The 21,074-nt window shown below is 42.2% G+C and overlaps 1 protein-coding gene across 3 annotated transcripts in view; it reads right to left on the bottom strand.

The window, feature by feature from the left end:
* Nucleotides 1-21,074, bottom strand: part of LOC132394519 (uncharacterized) — a 180,151-nt gene that overhangs the window by 103,945 nt on the left and 55,132 nt on the right. For all 3 annotated transcript variants that reach the window (XM_059970785.1, XM_059970786.1, XM_059970787.1), the window contains exon 7: nucleotides 10,957-11,058. In XM_059970785.1, the coding sequence (XP_059826768.1) occupies nucleotides 10,957-11,058 (102 nt within the window). The remainder of the gene's footprint in view (nucleotides 1-10,956; nucleotides 11,059-21,074) is intronic.

Raw genomic sequence — 21,074 nt, 5'->3', positions numbered from 1 at the left:
AGTAAGTAAACATGCAATAATTCATCAGATATATGATTATAACAGCTGCTTATTTTTGCAAACAATCAATCTATTCCACTTATCGCCACAGGGCAGGAAATGTACCAACCTCTGACCAACTTGCTAACTTTGTCTACATGACTGAACCAACTGACTCTGCATGGCCTCTGATGTGGGATAACAACACGCTGACCTGTTATTCCAGACCTGAATTATTCCCTGCAGTCTAATCTCTCCTGGTCACTTGCTGTCAATATTCTGCACTGGCTGCATCTTCTGGTGTTCCAATGGCCACACCTTGAGGAGTGCACGACACTGCAGCCAGACATCCCACATGGTCCATGGTTTGACTATCCTGACATCCACAACAATTGGTTATGGAGGTGTCCCTCAATTTCACTGGAAACTCACTGAATCACCCAACTTCAATCTCATCCATCTCAGCCTCAACTATCACTGATAAGCGGGGCCAGACGTTAACCCTCACAGGGGTGGGTTGGTGCAATTGCTTGCTGGCTCCATTCCACATTTTGTCAAGTAATTTTTCCCATTCCTTTTACAAGAGGGAGTTCTTGCTGACATCAATGATGTGGTCGGGGTACATTCGAGGAGACAATGCTGTTTCTTAGAGGGAACATCAACGTTCACATGACTATCTGATGCATACATAATGCTCATTGTCACCAGCTATTTTTTGTCTGATACCAGGGACTCATGTTTCAAATTGCTGGGAACAGGATTGTGTTTTAGGCTGTTTCTCTTGTTCTCAATATCTGGCCAATGGAGGAATCCACTCTGCACTGAGAAAGACTGAACAAACAGCACGGGATAGAAACCAGACAGGCTGTTCTCATGATGCTAGTTTACAGAATTATTCCTTCCAAAACTGACAAGAACTCTTTTATTCTGATGGAAAAATACAAAGAAAAAAACATAAATTGACCCTTGGCTTAATATCTAATCCTGTACATTGGATTTTAAGAAAGCATCTGACAAGGTGCCACACATGAAGCTGCTTAACAAGCTACAAGCCCGTGGTATTACGGGAAAGATTCTAGCATGGATAAAGCAGTGGCTGATTGGCAGGAGGCAAAGAGAGGGTACAAAGGGAGCCTTTACTGGTTGGGCTGCAGTTGTGTTCCACAGGGTTGGGACCGATTCTTTTTACATTGCAAGTCACAAATGATGGAATGAATGGCGTTGCAGCAAAGTTTGCAGACCATACGAAGACAGGTGGAGGGGCAAGAAGTTATGCGGAAACAGAGAGGCTACAGAAGGACTTAGACAGATGAGGATAATGGGCAAAGAAGTAGCAAGTGGAACACAGTGTCGGGAAGTGTATGGTCATGCTCTGTGATTGAACAGATGAAAGGGTTGACTATTTTCTAAATGGAGAGAAAGTACGAAAAAACTGAGGTGCAAAGGGACTTGGGAGTAGTTGTGCAGGATTCCTTAGACGTTAATTTGCAGGTTGAGTCTGTGGTGAGGAAAGCTAATGTGATGTTAACACTCATTTCAAGAGGACTAGAATATAAAAACAAGGATGTAATATTGAGACTTTATAAAGCACTTGTGAGGCCTCATTTGGAGTATTGAGAGCAGATTTGGGCCCCTTTTCTTTGGAAGGATAAGCAGAAACTGGAGAGGGTTCAAAGGAAGTTCACAAAATTTATTCCAGGATTAAATGGCTTGTCATAAGAAGAGTGTTTGACAGCTCTGGGCCTGTATTCACTTAAATTCAGAAGAATGAGTGGTAACCTCATCGAAACCTATCGAATGGTGAAAGGCCCTGATAGAGTGGTTGTGGAGAGGATGTTTCCCATGGTGATGAAGTCTAAGACAAGACAACACAGCTTCAGAATAGAGGGATGTCCTTTTAGAACGGAGATGAGGAGGAATTTCCTTATGGTGAATCTGTGAATCCACAGGGTGGTGAATCTGTGGAATTCTTTCCCAGAGACAGTTGTGGAGTCCAAGTCTTTATGTACTTTAAAGGCAGAGGTTGATAGATTCCTGGTCAGGACGTGAAGGGATACGAGGAGAAGGCAGGGGATTGGGCCTCTGAGGAAAATTGGATCAGCCATGATGAAATGGTGGAGCAGACACGATGGGCCAAATGGCCTGATTCTGCTCCTATATTTTATGGTCTTATCCAAAGGTGGAGGTCTCTGAGAATGAGCTTTCAGAGTTGCTCAGCACTAAAGACACAGTTATTCCTCATCTGTCTGCCCTCACAGGGTGATGGTGAGCCTCTCACTGAAACCCCTCCTATTCTCATGATGATGCTGGGTTGGGACGTGAGGATGTGAACCCAGAAACAATAAACTTCTGCCTCATACGTCAGCTGACACTGTGATGTCAATGTATGTGAGTCATTATAACACTGTCATTAAATGATGGACATTGAGACGCACAAAGATCACTGTGTTACTGGGGCCACAATAATCAGCCAGGCTGAGACCAACTTCCAAATGTCCCCTTGATCTCTCAACTATCACACACTGTCCTTTGCTCTGCTCCTCTCACCTTTCTCTGCACTAGATTTTCACATTTTAAGTTTTCCCAGTCTGATTGAAGCTCATCAATGTAAAACATTTACTCTCTTTCTCTGCAGATGCTGCCTGACCTGCTGAGAATTCTCAGCTTATTCAGCTTTTACTGAAGACACTCAGAGCACTGGAACTGGAGTTGACAATTCACCCCCTCAAGTCCTTCAATGAGATCCTCTCCCGACTCTACACTCCAAACTTACTGGGGTTTCATGGGGGTTGGACCCGGATCCACCAGGATCCAGACACACGTCTGGGAAGTCTGCACCTCACTCACTCAGACAGCCAAACTGAAAGAGAAGGCATCAGCAGAGTCAATGAGGAGTCTGGGGGGTTGGAAGGGAGAGGAAACAGAAATCAGCACCATCAGAATCTACAGTTGCTGTCAGGGTCTTTGGGAGCCTTGAAGATGAAGGTCAGTAATTAACAGCTGCAGGAACAGTGATGGTAAACCCACTGGTTCCGGGACTGCCCAGTATGGTACAATTACCATGTAGGAACCCTAAAGGAGGGTATGACACAGAATAATTCTGCCGCCCACCCCCGACATGGAAATCCTGTCCAAGTACCAGGGTGATCAGTGTTCACAGCACCGAGTCCAATTTCCTCAGTGAACATGACAGTTTTTCCAAGTTTAAGCTCAAGATTACTGTCATTCAACCAGGTACATGTATACCAGCAAACAAAACAATGTTCCTCTGGACCAAGCAGCACAACACACTCAACACAGAAAGTGGTATTATCACAACTACATTAACAAATAATAACGTGCATTTCCTTCCAGGGAAAGCAATTCCCAACAGTCAAATAAAACACCAGTCTGAAACTGAATTTGGTATAAATTAGGGTGTGTGGGGTTGAGAGGAAACAGTATAGCAGGGCAGAAAATGGAGGGGTTGAGGGGAAGGTAGATGTTATGATGAGCAAGTCTATACAAAGGGACAGGCATGGCCAGGTTGATGAACACAGTGGGGTTGCTGGCTAGAAGTTTGTCTTATGACCACAGAAGAACTTAGAGCCTGGATCAGTACATGGAATTATGGTGTTGTGTCTGTTACAGGACTTGATTGTACGAGGGACAGGTCCGGTAGTTCAATATTCCTGAGCTTGGATGTTTTAGATGAGATAGAGAGGAATGTAAAAGGGTGGAAGGTTTGCTTTAACACTCCAGGAGAGGGTCACAGCTGCACTCAGAGAGGACATTAGAGGGCTTATCCACTGAGGTAATATGGGTGGAACTCGCTCACTCAGATGGGGTTCCAAGTTCAAAGTACATCTATTATCAAAGTGTGTTTACTGTGGACAACCTTGAGATATGTCTTCTTACAGGCAGCCACAAAACAAAGAAACACACTGGAACCCATTGGAAAAACCCCACACAACAGAGAAATGTGTGATAAAATGAAACAAGTCATTCAAATAATAAAAGTCAACACAGAACGTGAACTGCAGAGCCTCTGAAAGTGCATCCACAGCCACGGAGCCAGTTCAGGGAAATTACAGGCTGGTGATTGTCATCCAGAAAAAGTGTCATCAATAGAATAGTTAGTAGTCTTGTTTGCTGCCTGTGAAGTGTTGCTGTGTCTCACCAGCACCATCTTTACTTATACTATGGGCCCAATAGACACTGGGAGATAGAAGAAAGGACACCTAGACAGAGGTGTAAAAGCAACAGGGCTGTCTGAGTGAGTGACTTCAACTTCCACAACACTGACTAAACTTCCTTCACGTAAGAGTTCTAAATGGGGCAGAATTTCTTCAGTACTTTCAGGAGGGTTTCTTGAAACAGCACGTGATTTGACCCAGGAGAGGACGGATCATCCTGAAACTTGTTATAGAACCGACATTCTATAGGACACCATTTTGGCATAGGTGATCACAACTACTTACACTGTAAGTTACAAAAAATTATAAATCTGGACCTTGTGGGAAAGTATGAACTTGGGTAAAGGCAAATAATTACATTATCAGAGAGGAGTTAGGTGAAGTGAATTGTGAGCAGCTGTTATTGGACAAGTCCACATCTGACATGGGAATTGTTTAAAGACCAGATGATCAGAGCTCAGGACTGGCATGTTCCAGTCAGGAGAAAGGACAAGCATGGCAGGGTAATGGAATCTTGGATGACAGAATGTTATGAATTCAAATTCAAAAAGAAAATAAGCTAATTTAAGATTTCATAAGTTCAAAGTCTGAAGTACATTTATTAACAAAGTATACCAAAGTACTATATACAACTTTGAGATGGTCTGTTTACAGAAGGCCACAGAACAAAGAAAACCCAATGAAACCCATTGAGAGTCTCCTCTTGGCAGCTCATGGAGTAAGACGCTGGTTGGCATCTCTCTGTCCTTTTATAATCTAATATCCACTGCTACTTTTGTTTAAACCCTGAAGATTCATTACTTTTAGTTAAGGATTTATGATTTAATTACAAATGCTGGAATCCAAACTGGAAAGAAATTAAGATGCGGCACAAATTGTTTCTGAAACTGAACAAACCAAATTTACAAGGGAGATAGAAGAATCCAATACTCATGAAAGAATGTTCTTATTGATACAAGATACTAATACCAAGATCAGAATGGTGGATTCTAAAATTGATAAACTGACGAATGCAAATGAAAAGTTTGATAAAACTGTTTCTGTCGTCCAGGAATCTCAAATCTCAATATCAAATGCTTAAAATGGACACTAATAAAATTGGAAGACAACAGGAGACAATACATCAAGTGATTAAAGAGCAGGAATTAAATTTCTCTGCCATGGAAAAGAGAATTGCTGAGGTTTCGTCGGAATTATCAAGAATTAAGAAGAAAACGATTGATCTGGAAAGCAGAAGCCGAAGGATGAATTTACGTATAATGGGTTTGCCTGAAAATATGGAATCCAGTGAGCCATTACAGTATTTTTACAAGCATGTTATACTCACTTTTTAGTGAGATACTCGAAACCTCTCCATAAATAGACAGGGCTCACCAACTCTACCGCATCAAGCCATGAGTTGAGATGAAAACTCGTGTGGTGATTCTGTGCCTACACTATATTGCTACTAAAGGAGCAATTCTTCAAGAGGCCAGGAAGCGGGGAAATTAACTTACAGCGGTGTGGAGCTTCGTATAGTTGAAGATTTTGCACCCGAAGTTTACGCAGAAAGAATTAAATATCGGGAAGTGATGGCAGAATTGTATAAGAAAAACTGTCGTCCCTCTCTGCGTGCCAACCTGCCCGATTGATAATTTTTCCGCCTAACGCTTGTCCAAAACGTCTTGATTCTCCAGAGGAAGCATGGAAGTTTCTTAATGATTTTAAAACTGTCGCGTAGGCAATTCCAACATTGCCATTTTGCAAGCAATTCCAAAATTTAATCCTTGCTGATATTCGTGTGTAGTTGAATTGTTGAAAGTTTAATCTATGTTCTATGTCTATATAGCTATCGCTTTCATTTTTTTCTCTTTCTTTAAGATTTGTATGAACATCATAAGTCATAACATATTTTGTGCTTAAATTTATCTTTTCTGAATATATGATCAATTTTTATTAAATGAATTTAAGATGGCTGCTGTTAGTTATGTACTAACATCTATTAGACATAATATTGAATTCAATCTTTAGCTAAGAGTTGTCTACAACTGAATCATTGAAATTTCAATGTACTTTTTTTGTTGGTCCAGATATCGTATGGAGGTTTTATTTATTTTTCTTTCTTCTGTATTCTTCTAGGATCTGTAAGAATTTAATATCAGTTGTATCATTTTAGTTGGTTAGATACTTTTTTTAATATATGACTTATTTTTATTAAACAAATTTAAAATGACTGCTGTTAACTGCGTTTTAATCTCTGTTAGTCAAATATTATAATTTTTGGAATTTCTCAATTTATTTTTATGTATCTGTTATGTTTTTAGTCAGTGGTGTCAATATATAACTTTTTTTTAAAAGTCTGCCTTTTGGAGACAAATGGATGAGGGTGTTTCGTTTTGCCTACTGGATGTTTTTTTCTGGCTTTGGGGGGGAGAGGGGTGAGGCTATTAGTATAGAGTTTTTCGACTGGGCAGTCCTGAGTGGTTTTCCTGTCAATCATGTTGTGTTTTTTCTTTCTGATTGAATCCATAATTTGTTCCTCCCTGAGGGTTTGGTTTGTTTCGGCGCACTAATATCATTTTATAAAACCCTAAATTAAAGTCTCAGTACGAATGTTAATGAAATTAATATTATTTCCTGGAACCTGAATGGCTTGAACCAAACTATTAAACGTAGAAAGGTTTGTAAGAAATTGAAAAAAATTCAAGCCGATATTATTCTTGTACAAGAGACCCACAACTGTCAGGAGGATGAAAATCATTTTTTTAAATTTTGGAAGGACTCTCAGTTTCACTCCTCATCAATATCAAAAAATAGAGGGGTGTCTTTTTTATTTTAAATCCCTTTTGTACATTTTAATACTGTTACTGATTCAATTGGAAGACACATAATTGTTACTGGTTTGTTATGCGGTCAAAAGGTGGCTTTGGTGTGTGTGTACACACCTAATGTAGATAGTTCTGAATTTTTTTAAGAGGCTATTGTCTGCACTGCCGAATTTAAATGAATGCAAGTTGATTACGGGCGGTGATTTTAACTGCTGTCTCAATCCCTTGATTGACAGGTCATCAACCAATCCGTGCCTTCCTAATATGGCTGCATCCTGCATTAATTCCTTTTTACTAGAATACGGTGTGTTAGATATTTGGAGATTTCTTCATCCTAAAAATAAAGATTTTTCTTTTTTTTCTCCACATGTACATCATAAATATTCAATAATTAATTATTTTCTCTCAGATACACAATTGGTATCTTTTGTTGCTGATTGTGCGTATGACGTTATTGTGCTGTCGGATCATGCGCCCATTAGACTCACACTGAAGCTTTCTGATAACACACGGAATGCAGCTCAGTGGAGATTTAATGCTGCATTACTGCATGATTCAACATTTCTAAATTTTACGAAAGAGCAAATCTCTTTTTTTTCAATTAAATTCAACTGAGGGTATGTCAAATTCGGTTATTTAGGATACGATAAAATCTTTTCTTAGGGGACAGATAATTTCATATTCAGCAGCTCTAAGAAGGAACACTAAAGTGAAGCTTTTACTAACAGAATTAATGAAATAGATAAAGTTTATTCATTATCACCCACTGAAGATTTATATTAGGAAAGGTTGAACCTTCAAATGCAGCACGACTTGTAGATCCTTTGACTTTAATAATTTTATTCTTTCTAGCAAAATCTATCTTAATTATCTTTTAAACCTTCAATTTTTGATCAGACCTTTACAATTTGGAAAACCAAAGGGATAGTAACATTTTTAGATTTGTTCATGGGCAACTATTTAATGTCTTTCACTCAGTTAGTGGATAAATATGAGCTATCTAATGTACACTTCTTTCGATAATTACAAATTAGGAATCTTCTACGTAGTTTACTTCCAGATTATTATTCACACTCTTTTTCAGGTCAAAGTATTTCAAAAAGGACTGATAGCTATAATTTATAAATGGTTATTGAATTTGCGTATGTTATCTAATGATAAAATTAAAGCTGCCTGGGAACTGGAGTTTCGAAAGTCACTTTTGGATAATCAATGGGATAAAATTTTTCATTTGGTAAATACTTCTTCTATTTGTGCCCATCATTCCTTGATACAGTTCAAGGTAGTGCATCGGGCGCATATGAAAGAAGTACAAATTAGCCCGTACTTTTCCTAATATTAATCCTATTTGCGATTGATGTAATACTGAGGTGGCTACTTTAACACATATGCTCTTGTATTAAGTTAGATAATTTTTGGAAAGAAGTCTTTAAAATTCTATCAAAAGTTTTGAATTTGCATCTACAACCAAAATTACTCTCAGCAATTTTTGGGATCATTTTATCGGAAGCAGGAGATATTCCTGTTTCCGCTCGACAGATGATAGTTTTTACAACTTCATTGGCTAGCAGAGCCATTTTGCTTAAATGGAAGGATTCTAATCCACCTACTGTTATTTATTGGCTTAGCTCCAGTATGTCCTGTTTAAGTTTGTAGAAAATAAGAAGTAGGACATTTGATACATCCTCTAAACTTGAGGAATCTTGGTGACCTTTTATTCAATATTTTCATATGCTCTGACTTATGGCCCTTCCAGTTACTGTTTTGAAGTTTTGGATTCAATCAGAAAGTTTTTTCCTTTTTTCGTGCTTTGACTCTCAGTTGAACTGCCCAGTTCTTTCTTTTTCTTTTTTTTTGTTTTCTTTTTTGTTTTTTTAATATGTTTTGGGTTTTTTTAATGTACATTTCAACTATAAAGGTTTCTTTATCTTTTTATGGATAAGAGGAGAATCAATTATCTTTTTTATTATATACTATTAGATTAATACCATGTATGATCTTGATAATGTTTATTTTTCCTTTTATTTGAATTGTTATTGATTTGGATATAGATATTTGTGATACAGATATTTGAGGTGTGTGTGTGTGTGTGTGTGCGCGCGTGCACACGCACGTACTCTTATTTAACCAATAAAAAGATTGATAAAGAAAAAGAAACCCATTGAAAACAAAAGACCATCAAGGACCTAATGTGCAGAATAAGCAACAAATTGCCAGTCTGGAAAGGTCCAATTTAGGAAGCAAAGATCAGACAGGACCTTTGAGGATGGAGGTAGCAGGAGAGAGCTCAGCAGGAGACAAGGTTGGCTAAAAGAGTCCGTGAAGTGTCATTGGCAAGTAGGAAAAAAGAGAAACGTAACACATTTAATACATACGTTAAAAGCAAGAGGAAAACTAGGGAGTGTGTGGGACCACTACAGATCAAAGGAGTGTATCCATGCTTGGAGTCAGAGGATGCAGGTGAGGTACAGGATGAGTACTTGGCATTGCATTCACCAGGGAGGAGGCCATGGAGCACAGTGAGAGCTGTTTGGGCATGCCAATGTACAGGGCGTATTGAGATCCGGAAGGAGGGGTGATGGATCTTTTGAAGAGCATCAAGGTGGATAAGTCATCAGGGACTGACAGGATACTGTATATCCCAGGTTACTGAAGAAGGCAAGGGAGGAGATGAATGGTGCCTTGACAAGGATATTTTTGTTGTCCTCTCTAACAACAGATAATATTCTGGATCTCTGGGGATTAGCTGATATTGTTCCTTTGTTCAAGAAGGGAAAGATGAATAATCCCAGAAATGATCGGTTCATGAGCCTTGCATCAATGATGGGGAAGATAGTGGAGAGGATTCTGAGTCATGGGATTTGGGCACATTTGGAAAAAACATGGCCTGATTAGCAATAGACAGCATGGCTTTATGCAGGGTAAGTCATGTATTCCAAACTCAGCTGAGTGCTTTTTGGGGAGATGACAATGGTGTTAATGAGGGAAGTGTAGTGAACGTTGTCTGAATGGATTTTACTGAGGTGTTTGTCAAGTCTCCTCATTGTCTGGTGATCCAGAAGGTTAAGATACATGGGATCCATGGTGATTTGGTGGTTTAGATTCAGAACTGGCTTGTCCACAGAAGACAGAGGATCATGGTGGAAGGATGTTATTCTGGCTGGAGATCCATGATCAGTGATCCGTGCAGTGTTTTTAAATACAGTTGAATGTGCTTGGAATGTGCTGCTGGGAGAATAGCGGAAGTAGATACAATAGTAATGTTTAGGAAGTTGTTAGATAGACACACAAATATACATGGTTAGAGGGATATGATAACGTACAAACAGAGAGAATTAGTTTAATTCAACATTCTGTTCAGTATGGACATTGTGGGCTGAAGGGCCTGTTCCTGTGTTGTACTGTTCTATGACATCTGCTTCCTTGTCCCAGGCTCAACCTGCAAAAAGCTCTGTCTAACCTGTCACTCAGCACTAATATCTTCAAAGCTCCAATCATATCTCACCATAGCTGTCTAATCTCCAGGAACAAACCCCAGTCTCCATCAAAGTTGCAGCCTCAACACAGATCCTTGTGGATACAATTGGTCACCTCCTGTCAAATCCAGCATCCACAAATTGTCCCCATAGCTTCCCTTCCTTGAGATATTATATCAGGGATTGACATGGTATGAAATGCCAGGGATTTTATAAAATGTGTTCTGGAAGTTCCATCACTCAGTCCAATTTACCTATGTATCCAGTGATTTATCTGACCTGGAAGTTTTCAACTGACCTGTGCTGTGTTTCTGGTGGTTCTGAACTGTTGATTTTTGGCCATCACTGTCTGAACCTCCAGCAGGTTTCCCTGCACCCAGTTGTGGGGCTGAGGACTGCAGATGCTGGTGGTCCTGATAAAGCATCTTACAATGTACTGACTGAGATACTCAATGCATTCCAACCACCCTGCAGAGAACTGAGTTCATCATTTTCATACAAATTTATTTGACCACATACCAAAACTCGTAATGTTGATGATCCAGGCAACGATGACACAATCCTTGAGGATAGTATAAAAGACGGATATATTCCTCGACAAAATTCTGAATGTATGTGAACCTTTTCAAAAATAAAAAAGAAATTTACAACATTTGATAATCACACAATATTCATGATTTAACACATGCATCAATGGACAAATGTCCCGGTAACAGAGCTTGACTCAGTTTGTTTCGATTGGTGACGATATTGCATGTCCTAAACATCAAGCAACCCAAACAACTCTGAAATGGATCAGATGTCAGAGCTTTGGATTGAAGGAGGTTCAGGAGTTCACTCACCACTGCAGCAAATGGGGAGCTCAGAGAGACACAAAACACAGTTTGTGGCTGCTACCAGGATTTGTTTTACATTTGATAACTTAGATAAACCCTCAGCCAGTGACTGTGCATGTGGAAACAGATAGACTGCAGCTTCCCTCTGGACATGTCCAGCAGATAAGGCAACAGCCACTGTCGATATTCTCTGCTGTATTCCCTCATGATCTCAAGGGCTGAGACTGACATCAAGTTGCCAGTGTTAACAAAAACCAACCCCAGCTGTAACACTGAGGTTCCACTGTTTGACCGTGAATCCTGTTCTGATGCCGAGGACTGGAACAGCTGCTCACAGCATCAGGCAGTGGCTTATTCCAACATTGAAACTAAACAGCTCAAGGGTACAGGCTGAACTGTCCAAATGCTGGGATATTTCATACAGATAAGGGGAGAGGTTGTCCAGGACATCCAGTGGTGAGCAGTGCACACGATGCAAGGACACCTCTCTTGTAGTGGTTTCTGTTCCTTTCCAATTGCTCTCAAGAAAGGGGGGGGATGGAAGAGCTGGTTTCTTATTTTGCACCCACCACCGAAATTCCCACCCTCTTCAGACCCCACACTACTGAAAAAGAATTTCTCTCAATTTCCTCACAAATGCTCCTTCACATTCCCAACCTTACCATCCACATCGCAGGAGTTATTGAGGTGTTGAATCAAACCCTCTTCATATCACCAAATCCCCTTTCCCCATTATAACTACAACTCATTCACCTTAGGCTCCGCCCATTGGCACAACTTCCGTCACTATACACTCAAGATTAACAGGCCTGAACACCCGTCTGATAAACTGGTTTAACTAATCACAAAAAGATTCAGCTCTTGATATTGGACTGTTTAAAGCCTCACCTGGAAGGACTGTCTGGGGCCCTGAATGGTGGTGAGGGAGGAAGTGTAAGGGCAGGTGTAGCACTTGTTCCACTTACAAAGGTAAGTGCCTGCAGGGAGATCAGTGGGAAGGGATGGGGGGGAAGAATGGACAAGGAAATTGCATAGAATCCCTGTGGAAAACAGAAAAAGGGAGGGAGGGGAAGATGTGCTTGGTAGTGGGATCCCGTTGGAGGTGGCGGAAGTTACGGAGAATTATACGTTGGACCTGGAGGCTGGTGGGGTGGTAGGTGAGGACAAGGGAACCCTGTCCTGAGTGGGTAACAAGGATAAGTGCCACACTCAGGTTGGAGGAACAACACCTTATATTCCGTCTGGGTAGCCTCCAACCTGATGGCATGAACATTGATTTCTCTAACTTCCGTTAATGCCCCTACTCCCCTTCTACCTCATCTCTCTTTCTTTCATTCTTATTCCCCCCCCCCCTTCTTTCTCTCTCTGTCCTCACAATAACTTCTTTCCTGCTCTCCATCTTCCTCTGGTGCTCCCCTCCCCCTTTCTTTCACCCGAGGCCTCCCGTCCCATGATCCTCTCCCTTCTCCAGCCTTGTAACAATCAACTTTCCATCTCTTAGCTTTACTCCGCCCCCTCCTCCTATCATTTCGGATCTCCGCCTCCCCCGCCTACTTTCAAATCTCTTACTATCTTTAGTCTAAACCAGGGGTCGGCAACGTTTACCACTGAAAGAGCCAATATGGACCCATTTCCCACAGAAAAGAAAACACTGGGAGCCACAAAATGAAATAACACTGCATACAACGGGTTTTTTTTGCCTTTATGCTATGTATAAACAACTATAATGTGTTGCATTTATGAAATTGATGAACTCCTGCAGAGAAAACGAAATTACATTTCTGCATGCAACAAAAACATTTTGAACTCCGAAAAAAAGACGTTGGGTTGAAGGTTACTCCGTAGGTAGCCTACCTTGGATCGAAGAATTAAAAGAATGCGCGCACTGGCGGGTGTCAGGCATTGGCAGTGGTGATGTATATTAATAGCGATAAAAAACACGTTGTAGCGGTGTGCTACACGCAGCGCTAAAATAAAGGTAACTTTATTCGAACTAAACAGCCTTGCTTTAAAGCCTCCCTCAACCCGTCCCCGTGGGCGTGGATGCTCCAAAAGACACGTACTCACAAACCCCCGTAGGCTATCTCCCTTAGCCGGAACGGTAGCTAATTGTGAGCCGGTTCGGATGTGCCAGGAAACGGTGTCTCCGCAAAGTTTTCATATTGTACAAGATCACCATAATCTTCAAATTTCGAATTACATTTCAAAAGCTAACAAACCATGGGGAGCCGCATCACAGAGATCAAAGAGCCGCATGTGGCTCTGGAGCCGCAGGTTGCCGACCTCTGGTCTAAACTATCGGTTAGTCCTGACGAAGGGCCTCGGCCCGAAACGTCGACTGTACTTCTTCCTATAGATGCTGCCTGGCCTGCTGTGTTCCACCAGCATTTTGTGTGTGTTCCTTTATGACCCTCTCTTACTGTGACACCTCTTTCAACAAATTATGGACCTGTATTCCCAGATCCCCCTGCCCTATTCTGTGTAAGACCTGCCCTGGTTGGTCCTCCCAAAGTGCATCACCAAGCACTTGTCTGCATTAAATTCCATCTGCCATTTTTCAGCCCATTTTTCCAGCTGGTTCAGATCCTCCCACAACCAATGACAGCCTTCCTCGCTGTCCACAACACCCCCATGCTTGGTATCAGCTGCAAATTTACTGATCCAGTGAATCACATTATCAACCAGATTGTTGACACAGATGACAAACAACAACAGACCCAGCACCGATTCCTGTGGAAATAAATTTTCAAAATAGATTATAGCTCAAGAGTTGTAGCAAAACCTCCAGCTCCTGGCATTAATAGAATGAAAAGTACTCTTTCAAAATTATTTACATCTTTCCTGTAGGTAGCTGACCAAAATTGCACACAGAACTCCAAATTACACCTTACCAATGTTTTAGACAACTTCAACCTAAGCATTCGCTGTATTCAAAACATTGATTTATGAAGGCCAATGTGCCAAAAGCTTTCTTTACAACCCCATCTCATTGTGACTCCACTTTCAATGAATTATGGACCTGTATTCCCAGATCCCTTTGTTCTACCCCACTCCTCAGTGCTCGACCATGCACCCCTAATCCTGGTGTAATCTACATATTATCATCCTGATCAGTGATATTGATGAGAAACAACAGTCCCAGTGTAGATCCTGTGACACTCCAGTAGTCAGAGAGGCAACCACTGTCTGGCTTCTCCCACAAAGCCAATGTCTAATCAGTTTACTATCTCATCCTGAAAGCCAAGTGTCTGAACCTTTCTGACCAACCTCCCATGTGGGACCATGTCAAGCGCCTTGCTAAAGTCCATGTAGACAACATCCGCAGCCTTGCCTTCATCAATTCTCCTGGTAACTTCCTCAAAAATCTCTAAAATATTGCTTAGACATGAACTATCACACATAAAGCCAAGCTGACTATCCCCAATGATAAAGTAGCTTCTGATCAGAGAAATTCAGTGATAAGTTTGCAAAGATTGTCGTTGATGAAAATCTAACACCAGAACAGGTTTACAATGCTGATTGTTTTATACCTTAAATGAAACCTAAAAAAATAAACTACAAATACAGTATACTGTAATGTTTTAACGGAAGCACAGCATCGTAGCTGGAGACTGAAATCCTGCCGTTGTTTGTTGTTCAGCAGCTGATTCAGGTATTCTCTGATGCTGCTGGGTTGCTTTTGTTACCCTGCACACATTATATTTTCATTATATTAGTGTTGTGTAATAATTTTTACTGTGACGTACAGATTGTGATGAACAAGTGTAAGACAAAGTCTGCTTACCGATAGCACATAAATTCAGAGTTGGAAATGATGGCGATACTAAACTGTCTCATTATATATTCCAAAATCTGAGGCACTCTGGCCCTGAGCATTTCAGAGAAGGGTTACTCAACCTGTATATTGTGTTTGAGGCAGCAACATCAATAACACTTAAAAGGTCCCGGACCAGTCAGGTGTGGGGCCGTTAAGGCTCATCGCCATGTCTGAAAGTGATGCCGGAGAGGGGAATCCAAGCCAGGCTGAAACACAGGGGGATGAGGCCTCCTCTACCCGGCTTCCTGTGGCAAATGTGCCGTCACTGGAGAACAAAATCACGGATCAGAGGGCAAGGCTGCTGCATCAGAGGCAGCTGAGAGTCTGCTCAATTGTATGCTTTATGGAAACGTGGCTTTCTCCAGACACGCCGGATGCAGCAGACAGACCAGAGGGATTCATGATTCACAGAGTGGACCGAACTGCTGACTCGGGGAAGGCAAAAGGAGAAGGTGTGTGTTTTATGGTTAACTCTCTGACGTGAGTGGTTTGAATGGTGGGTGATCTGGGAAGGGTCCAATGTAGCTGGAAGGTGGGATTTCATACGATCCATTACCAGCTGCTCAAAGCACTTCATGATTGTTGAGGTCAATGCCACTGAGTGGTAATCAATTCAGCTAATTACTGTCTCTCTCGGACACTGAAATGATGGTGGCTGCCTGGAAACATGCAGGGACAGTGAACTGTTTCAGAGAGATGTTAAAGATGTCTGTAAAGACCTGGGTTAGCTGGGTTGGACAATCCCTGTACATCCCGCCAGGTCTGTTGTCTGGCCCTGCACCTTTGCATGGGTCATGAGAAACCACATTTGGTCAGATTACAGATTGATGAGCATCTGCAACCAGTCTGAGTTGGCATCGGGGACCAGGGTCGACCACGGGAAGAGTGAGGCCACGCTCTTCAGCATGGTTGTTATGCTGGGTGGGGGTCTGTGACTCGTGGTGTTTTGTAGGTATCTGTGCTGGGACATCTGTTGTTTGTAATGCAGAAGTGACTTGGATGGAAATTTAGATGGAAACTTTTCTGATGACAAAAAAGAATATTGGCAGAGTTGCAGACATTGTACAGATATTGTGTGCAGTTTTGTTTACCCAGTTGTAGGAAGGATGTGGAGGCTTTGGAGAGGGTGCAGAGAAGCTTTACCAAGATGCTGCCTGGATTAGAGGGTATGAGCGACAACGAGAGGTTGGGCAAATTCTGATTGTTTTATCTGGAGTGTCAGAGGCTTGAGGGGGGATACCTAACTGAAGTTAATACCATTATGAGAGGAGCAGATAGGGTAGACAGTCAGTCTTTTTTCCAGGGTGGAAATGTCGAAAACTAGAGGCTGTAGCTTGAAGATCAATGGGTAAAGTTTAAAGGAGATGTGCAGGGCAAATTATTTTACAGAGTGCCAAGTGTCTGGAGTGGGCTGCCAGGGGTGAGGGAGGCATTTAAAAGGCATTTAGACAGACAGAAGAATCTGCAGTGGATGGAGGGATATGGATCGAGTTCAGGCAGAAGAATCTGCAGGGGATGGAGGGATATGGATCGTGTTCAGGCAGAAGAATCTGCAGGGGATGGAGGGATATGGATCGTGTTCAGGCAGAAGAATCTGCAGGGGATGGAGGGATATGGATCGTGTTCAGGCAGAAGAGTCTGCAGGGGATGGAGGGATATGGATCGTGTTCAGGCAGAAGAATCTGCAGGGGATGGAGGGATATGGATCGTGTTCAGGCAGAAGAATCTGCAGGGGATGGAGGGATATGGATCGTGTTCACGCAGAAGAATCTGCAGGGGATGGAGGGATATGGATCGTGTTCAGGCAGAAGAATCTGCAGGGGATGGAGGGATATGGATCGTGTTCAGGCAGAAGAATCTGCAGGGGATGGAGGGATATGGATCGTGTTCAGGCAGAAGAATCTGCAGGGGATGGAGGGATATGGATCGTGTTCAGGCAGAAGAATCTGCAGGGGATGGAGGGATATGGATCGTGTTCAGACAGAAGAATCTGCAGGGGATGGAGGGATATGGATCGTGTTCAGGCAGAAGAATCTGCAGGGGATGGAGGGATATGGATCGTGTTCAGACAGAAGAATCTGCAGGGGATGGAGGGATATGGATCGTGTTCAGGTAGAAGGGATGAGTTTGATTTGGTATCATGTTCAGCACAGACACTCTGCCTCAGGACCAGTTCCTGTGCTGTACTGTTCTACGTGAAAATCCTGAAGGTCTTGACAGAGTGTCAGTTGTTCAAAGTTCAAATTGAATTTTATTATCAAAGTACATAAATATCACCATATACAACCCTGAGATTCACTTTCTTGTGTGCTGCCCTGCAAATCTCTAGAATAGTAACGATAACAGGATCAATGAAAGATCAACCAGAGTGCAGAAGACAACAACTGCACAAATGCAAATAAATAACAAGTACATGAGATAATGAGACGGAGTCCTTGAAAGTGAGATCATTGGTTGTGGAACATTTCAAGGATGGGACAAGTGAAGTTGAGTATAGTTATCCTCTTTTGTTCAAGAGCCTGATGGTTGAGGGGTAGTAACTGTTCTTGAACCTGGTGGTGCAAGTCCTGAGGCTCTTGTACCTCCTGCCTGATGGCCACAGTGAGAAGAGAGCATGACCTGGTTGGTGGGAATCCCTGATGATGGGTGCTGCTTTCCTACGACAGTGTTTCATGTAGATGTGCTCAATGGTTCAGAGGGCTTGTCCCGTGACGTACTGGGATGAATCTGTAATTTTGTGTCAAGTTTTCCATTCAAAGTCATTGGTATTTCCATACCAGGCTATGATGCAGCCAGTCAATATACTCTCCACTACACATCTATAGAAATGCAGAAGTTAGAAATAGAAGCTTGTCAAAGTTTTAGATGTCGTGCCGAATCTCTGCTAACTGCTAAGGAAATGGTGCAGGCACTGCCATGGTTTCTTCAGAATTGCATTTCCATGCTGGTCCCAGGACAGGTCCTCTGAAATAGCAGCACCCAGGAATTTGAAACTGCTGACCCTCTCCGCCTCTGATCCTCTGATGAGGACTGGCTCATGGACCCCTGGTTTCCTTCTCCTGAAGTCTGTAATCAACTCCTTGGTCTTTCTGACATTGAGTGAGAGGTTGTTGTTGTGACACCACTCAGACAGATTTTCAATCTCCCTCCTGTATGCTGATTCATCAACACTTTGATTTGGCCTGTGACAGTGGTGTTGTCAGCAAACCTGAATGTGGCATTGGAACTGTGCTCAGCCACACAGTCATAAGTGTAAAGCAAGTAGAGCAGGGTCTAAGCTCACAGCCCTGGGGTCACCTGTGCTGATGGAGATCGTGGAGGAGATGTTGCCAATCCGAACTGACTGGGGTTTACAAGTGAGGAAATTCAGGATACAATTGCACAGGGAGATATTGAGGCCAAGGTCTTGTAGCTTATTGATTAGATTTGAGGGGATGATGGTATTGAATGCTGAGCTGTAGTTAATAACGAACATCCTGATGTTTGCGACTTTGCTGTCCAGATGTTCCAGGATTAAGTGAGGAGCCAATGAGATGGCATCTGCTGTAGACCTGTTGCTCCGGATGCAAATTGGAGTGGACCCAAGTCGCCTTTCAGTCAGGAGCTGATATGTTTCATCACCAACCTGTCAAAACACATCATCACTGTCGATGTACCTCAGTGCAACTGGGCGATAGCCATTGAAGCAGGTCCCCACGCTCTTCCTGAACACCAATATGAATGAAGCCTGCTTGATGCAGGTGGTACCACACTCTGCCGAAGCAAGAGGTTAAAGATCTCGGTGAACACACCAGACAGTTGATCAGCATTTTAGTACGTGGCCAGTTACCCAGTCCGGACCAGATGCTTTCCTGCGATTCACCCTCCTGAAGACAACCCACACTTCAGATCATCGGATCATCAGGGGATGTGGGAGTTTGCGATGGTTCCTCCATGTTCTGATAGTCAACGTGAGCAGAGAAAACATTGAGCTCATCTGGAAGTGAAGCTCTGCTGTCTCCCATGTCACTTGAGTTAACTTTATAAGAGGTGATAGCATTCAAACCCTGTCACAGCTTTCGAGGATCCCATTGTTGATTCAAGTTTGGTTTGAAACTTCACGTCAGTGTCTTCAGATCTTCAACCTCCTCCTTGATCTTAGCAATGAGAACAGGGCATATCCTGGGTGATGGGGGGCCTGAAGGGTCAATGCCATCTTTCTGAGGCATCGCCTTTAAAAGATGTCCTGGATGCTGGGGAGGCTGGTGCCCATGATGGAGCTGACTGAGTTTACAACTTTCTGCAGCTTATTCCGATCCTGTACAGTGACCCCTCATACCAGACGGTGATGCAACCAGTTAGAAAGCTTTCACAGTGCATCGGCAGAAAGTTGTGAGTGTCTGTGGTGACATCCCAGTTGTCCTCAAGTTCCTCAGGAAATATAGCCGCTGTCGTGCCGCTGCCACTGTAATTGTATCAAGATGCTGGGCCAGGATAAATCCTCAGAGATGTTGACACCCAGCAACTTGGAACTGCTCCCCCTCAGCAAGCTGTTTACTGTTTACCTGTGCTCCACACTACATGCACTCTGAGTTATGTTTTATTAATGTATTTGTGGTAATAATTTGTTTTCTGTGCTGTGAGTGATCTGTGTTTTGTGGGTGCACCGTGGTCTGGAGGAATGTTGTTTCATTTGGTTGTATTATGTACAGTCAGATGACAATAAACTTGAACGTGTCCTATTTAACTGAAGATAATTTTAACTCTTGTATGGTCAGTTCACTCTACAATACATGTGACATTCTGTTACCTTCTCTGATTACTTGCTGAAGCTGAAATTGTCCCAGTTGCTAATGATGCCCAGTGAACCCAGCTCCCTCTGCATCTGCAGCCTCTCCCCATTTCAATAATACACTCCTTCATTTTCCCTGACAAAATGAACAATTCCACATTCTGCCACCTTACACTCCATTTGTCAGATGATTTGCCCATTCTCATCACTTTGGACCCCATATGCCCTTATCACAATTTACTTTCCTCCTTATGCTGGTGTCAAATTTAACCACCATATCATTGGTACCTTCATCTCCCACAGCAAGAATGTCACAGAAAATTATGAAAATCTCTGTTCCCAAAACCAAACACAGCAGCATCCACTTTTACATCCTGACAACCAGAAAAGATCCATTTATGCCTACTGTCTTCTTCCTGTTTCACATTCTCCACAATAACCTTTGATATGACACCATAGTAAATGTTCACTGGAAATCTACACACAGCAAATCCACCTTTACCCACAGCACATTATCGCTGTAAAAAGAGGCCAATAAATAGATCCAACATGATATCCCTCTCACTAAACCATGTTGATGTTTACTGATTCAGGGATGTTTGTTTTAAGTGTCCTGTTATTATGCCTAATGATTAAAATCTCATCTGTGCTCTCAGAATCTGCTAAATATTTATACCTCACATTCCCTGACCCAGTTCTACAACAGTTTAGTCCAGATGCTTTTGAAATTTCCTCACTTCTCTAACTCTCTCCTCCTGTGAACTCCTGATCTTCATCACTCCACCACTGGTGTGTGTGCTTTGATTTACCACAAAGACCAAACTCTGACTTTCCCTGTCTGAAACTCTGCACTTGTGCTCCTCCTTTCAAACTGAACTCTATGTTCAGTCCAGGGTCACCGGCATCATTATTGTTCCCTGTGACTTGCTGACATATTATTGAGCAATTTGCTTCTGAAACTTCACAGTACCTTTCATCATATTAATGCCAGGAGCTGGAGGTTTTGCTACTGATCTTGAGTTGTAATCTGTTTTGAAAGTTTATTTGTGAAGTGGACTTGTCCAGAAAGTTCCTGTCTGGATCATGGGGGGAACCTTTCCCTCAGTCCTCAGCTCCAAACTGATTTTCTGTTACACTGAAGTTCAACACAATGTGAAACACAAATGAATTGAGTCAGCTCCTCTCAGGCCCCTTATATTAAAGACCCCTCTGG

Source organism: Hypanus sabinus, chromosome 5 (assembly GCF_030144855.1).
Source record: "Hypanus sabinus isolate sHypSab1 chromosome 5, sHypSab1.hap1, whole genome shotgun sequence".
NCBI classification, from domain to species: domain Eukaryota; kingdom Metazoa; phylum Chordata; class Chondrichthyes; order Myliobatiformes; family Dasyatidae; genus Hypanus; species Hypanus sabinus.
The sequence above is the reverse complement of the archived record's forward strand: the minus strand, read 5'-3'. Positions and strand labels throughout refer to the sequence as shown.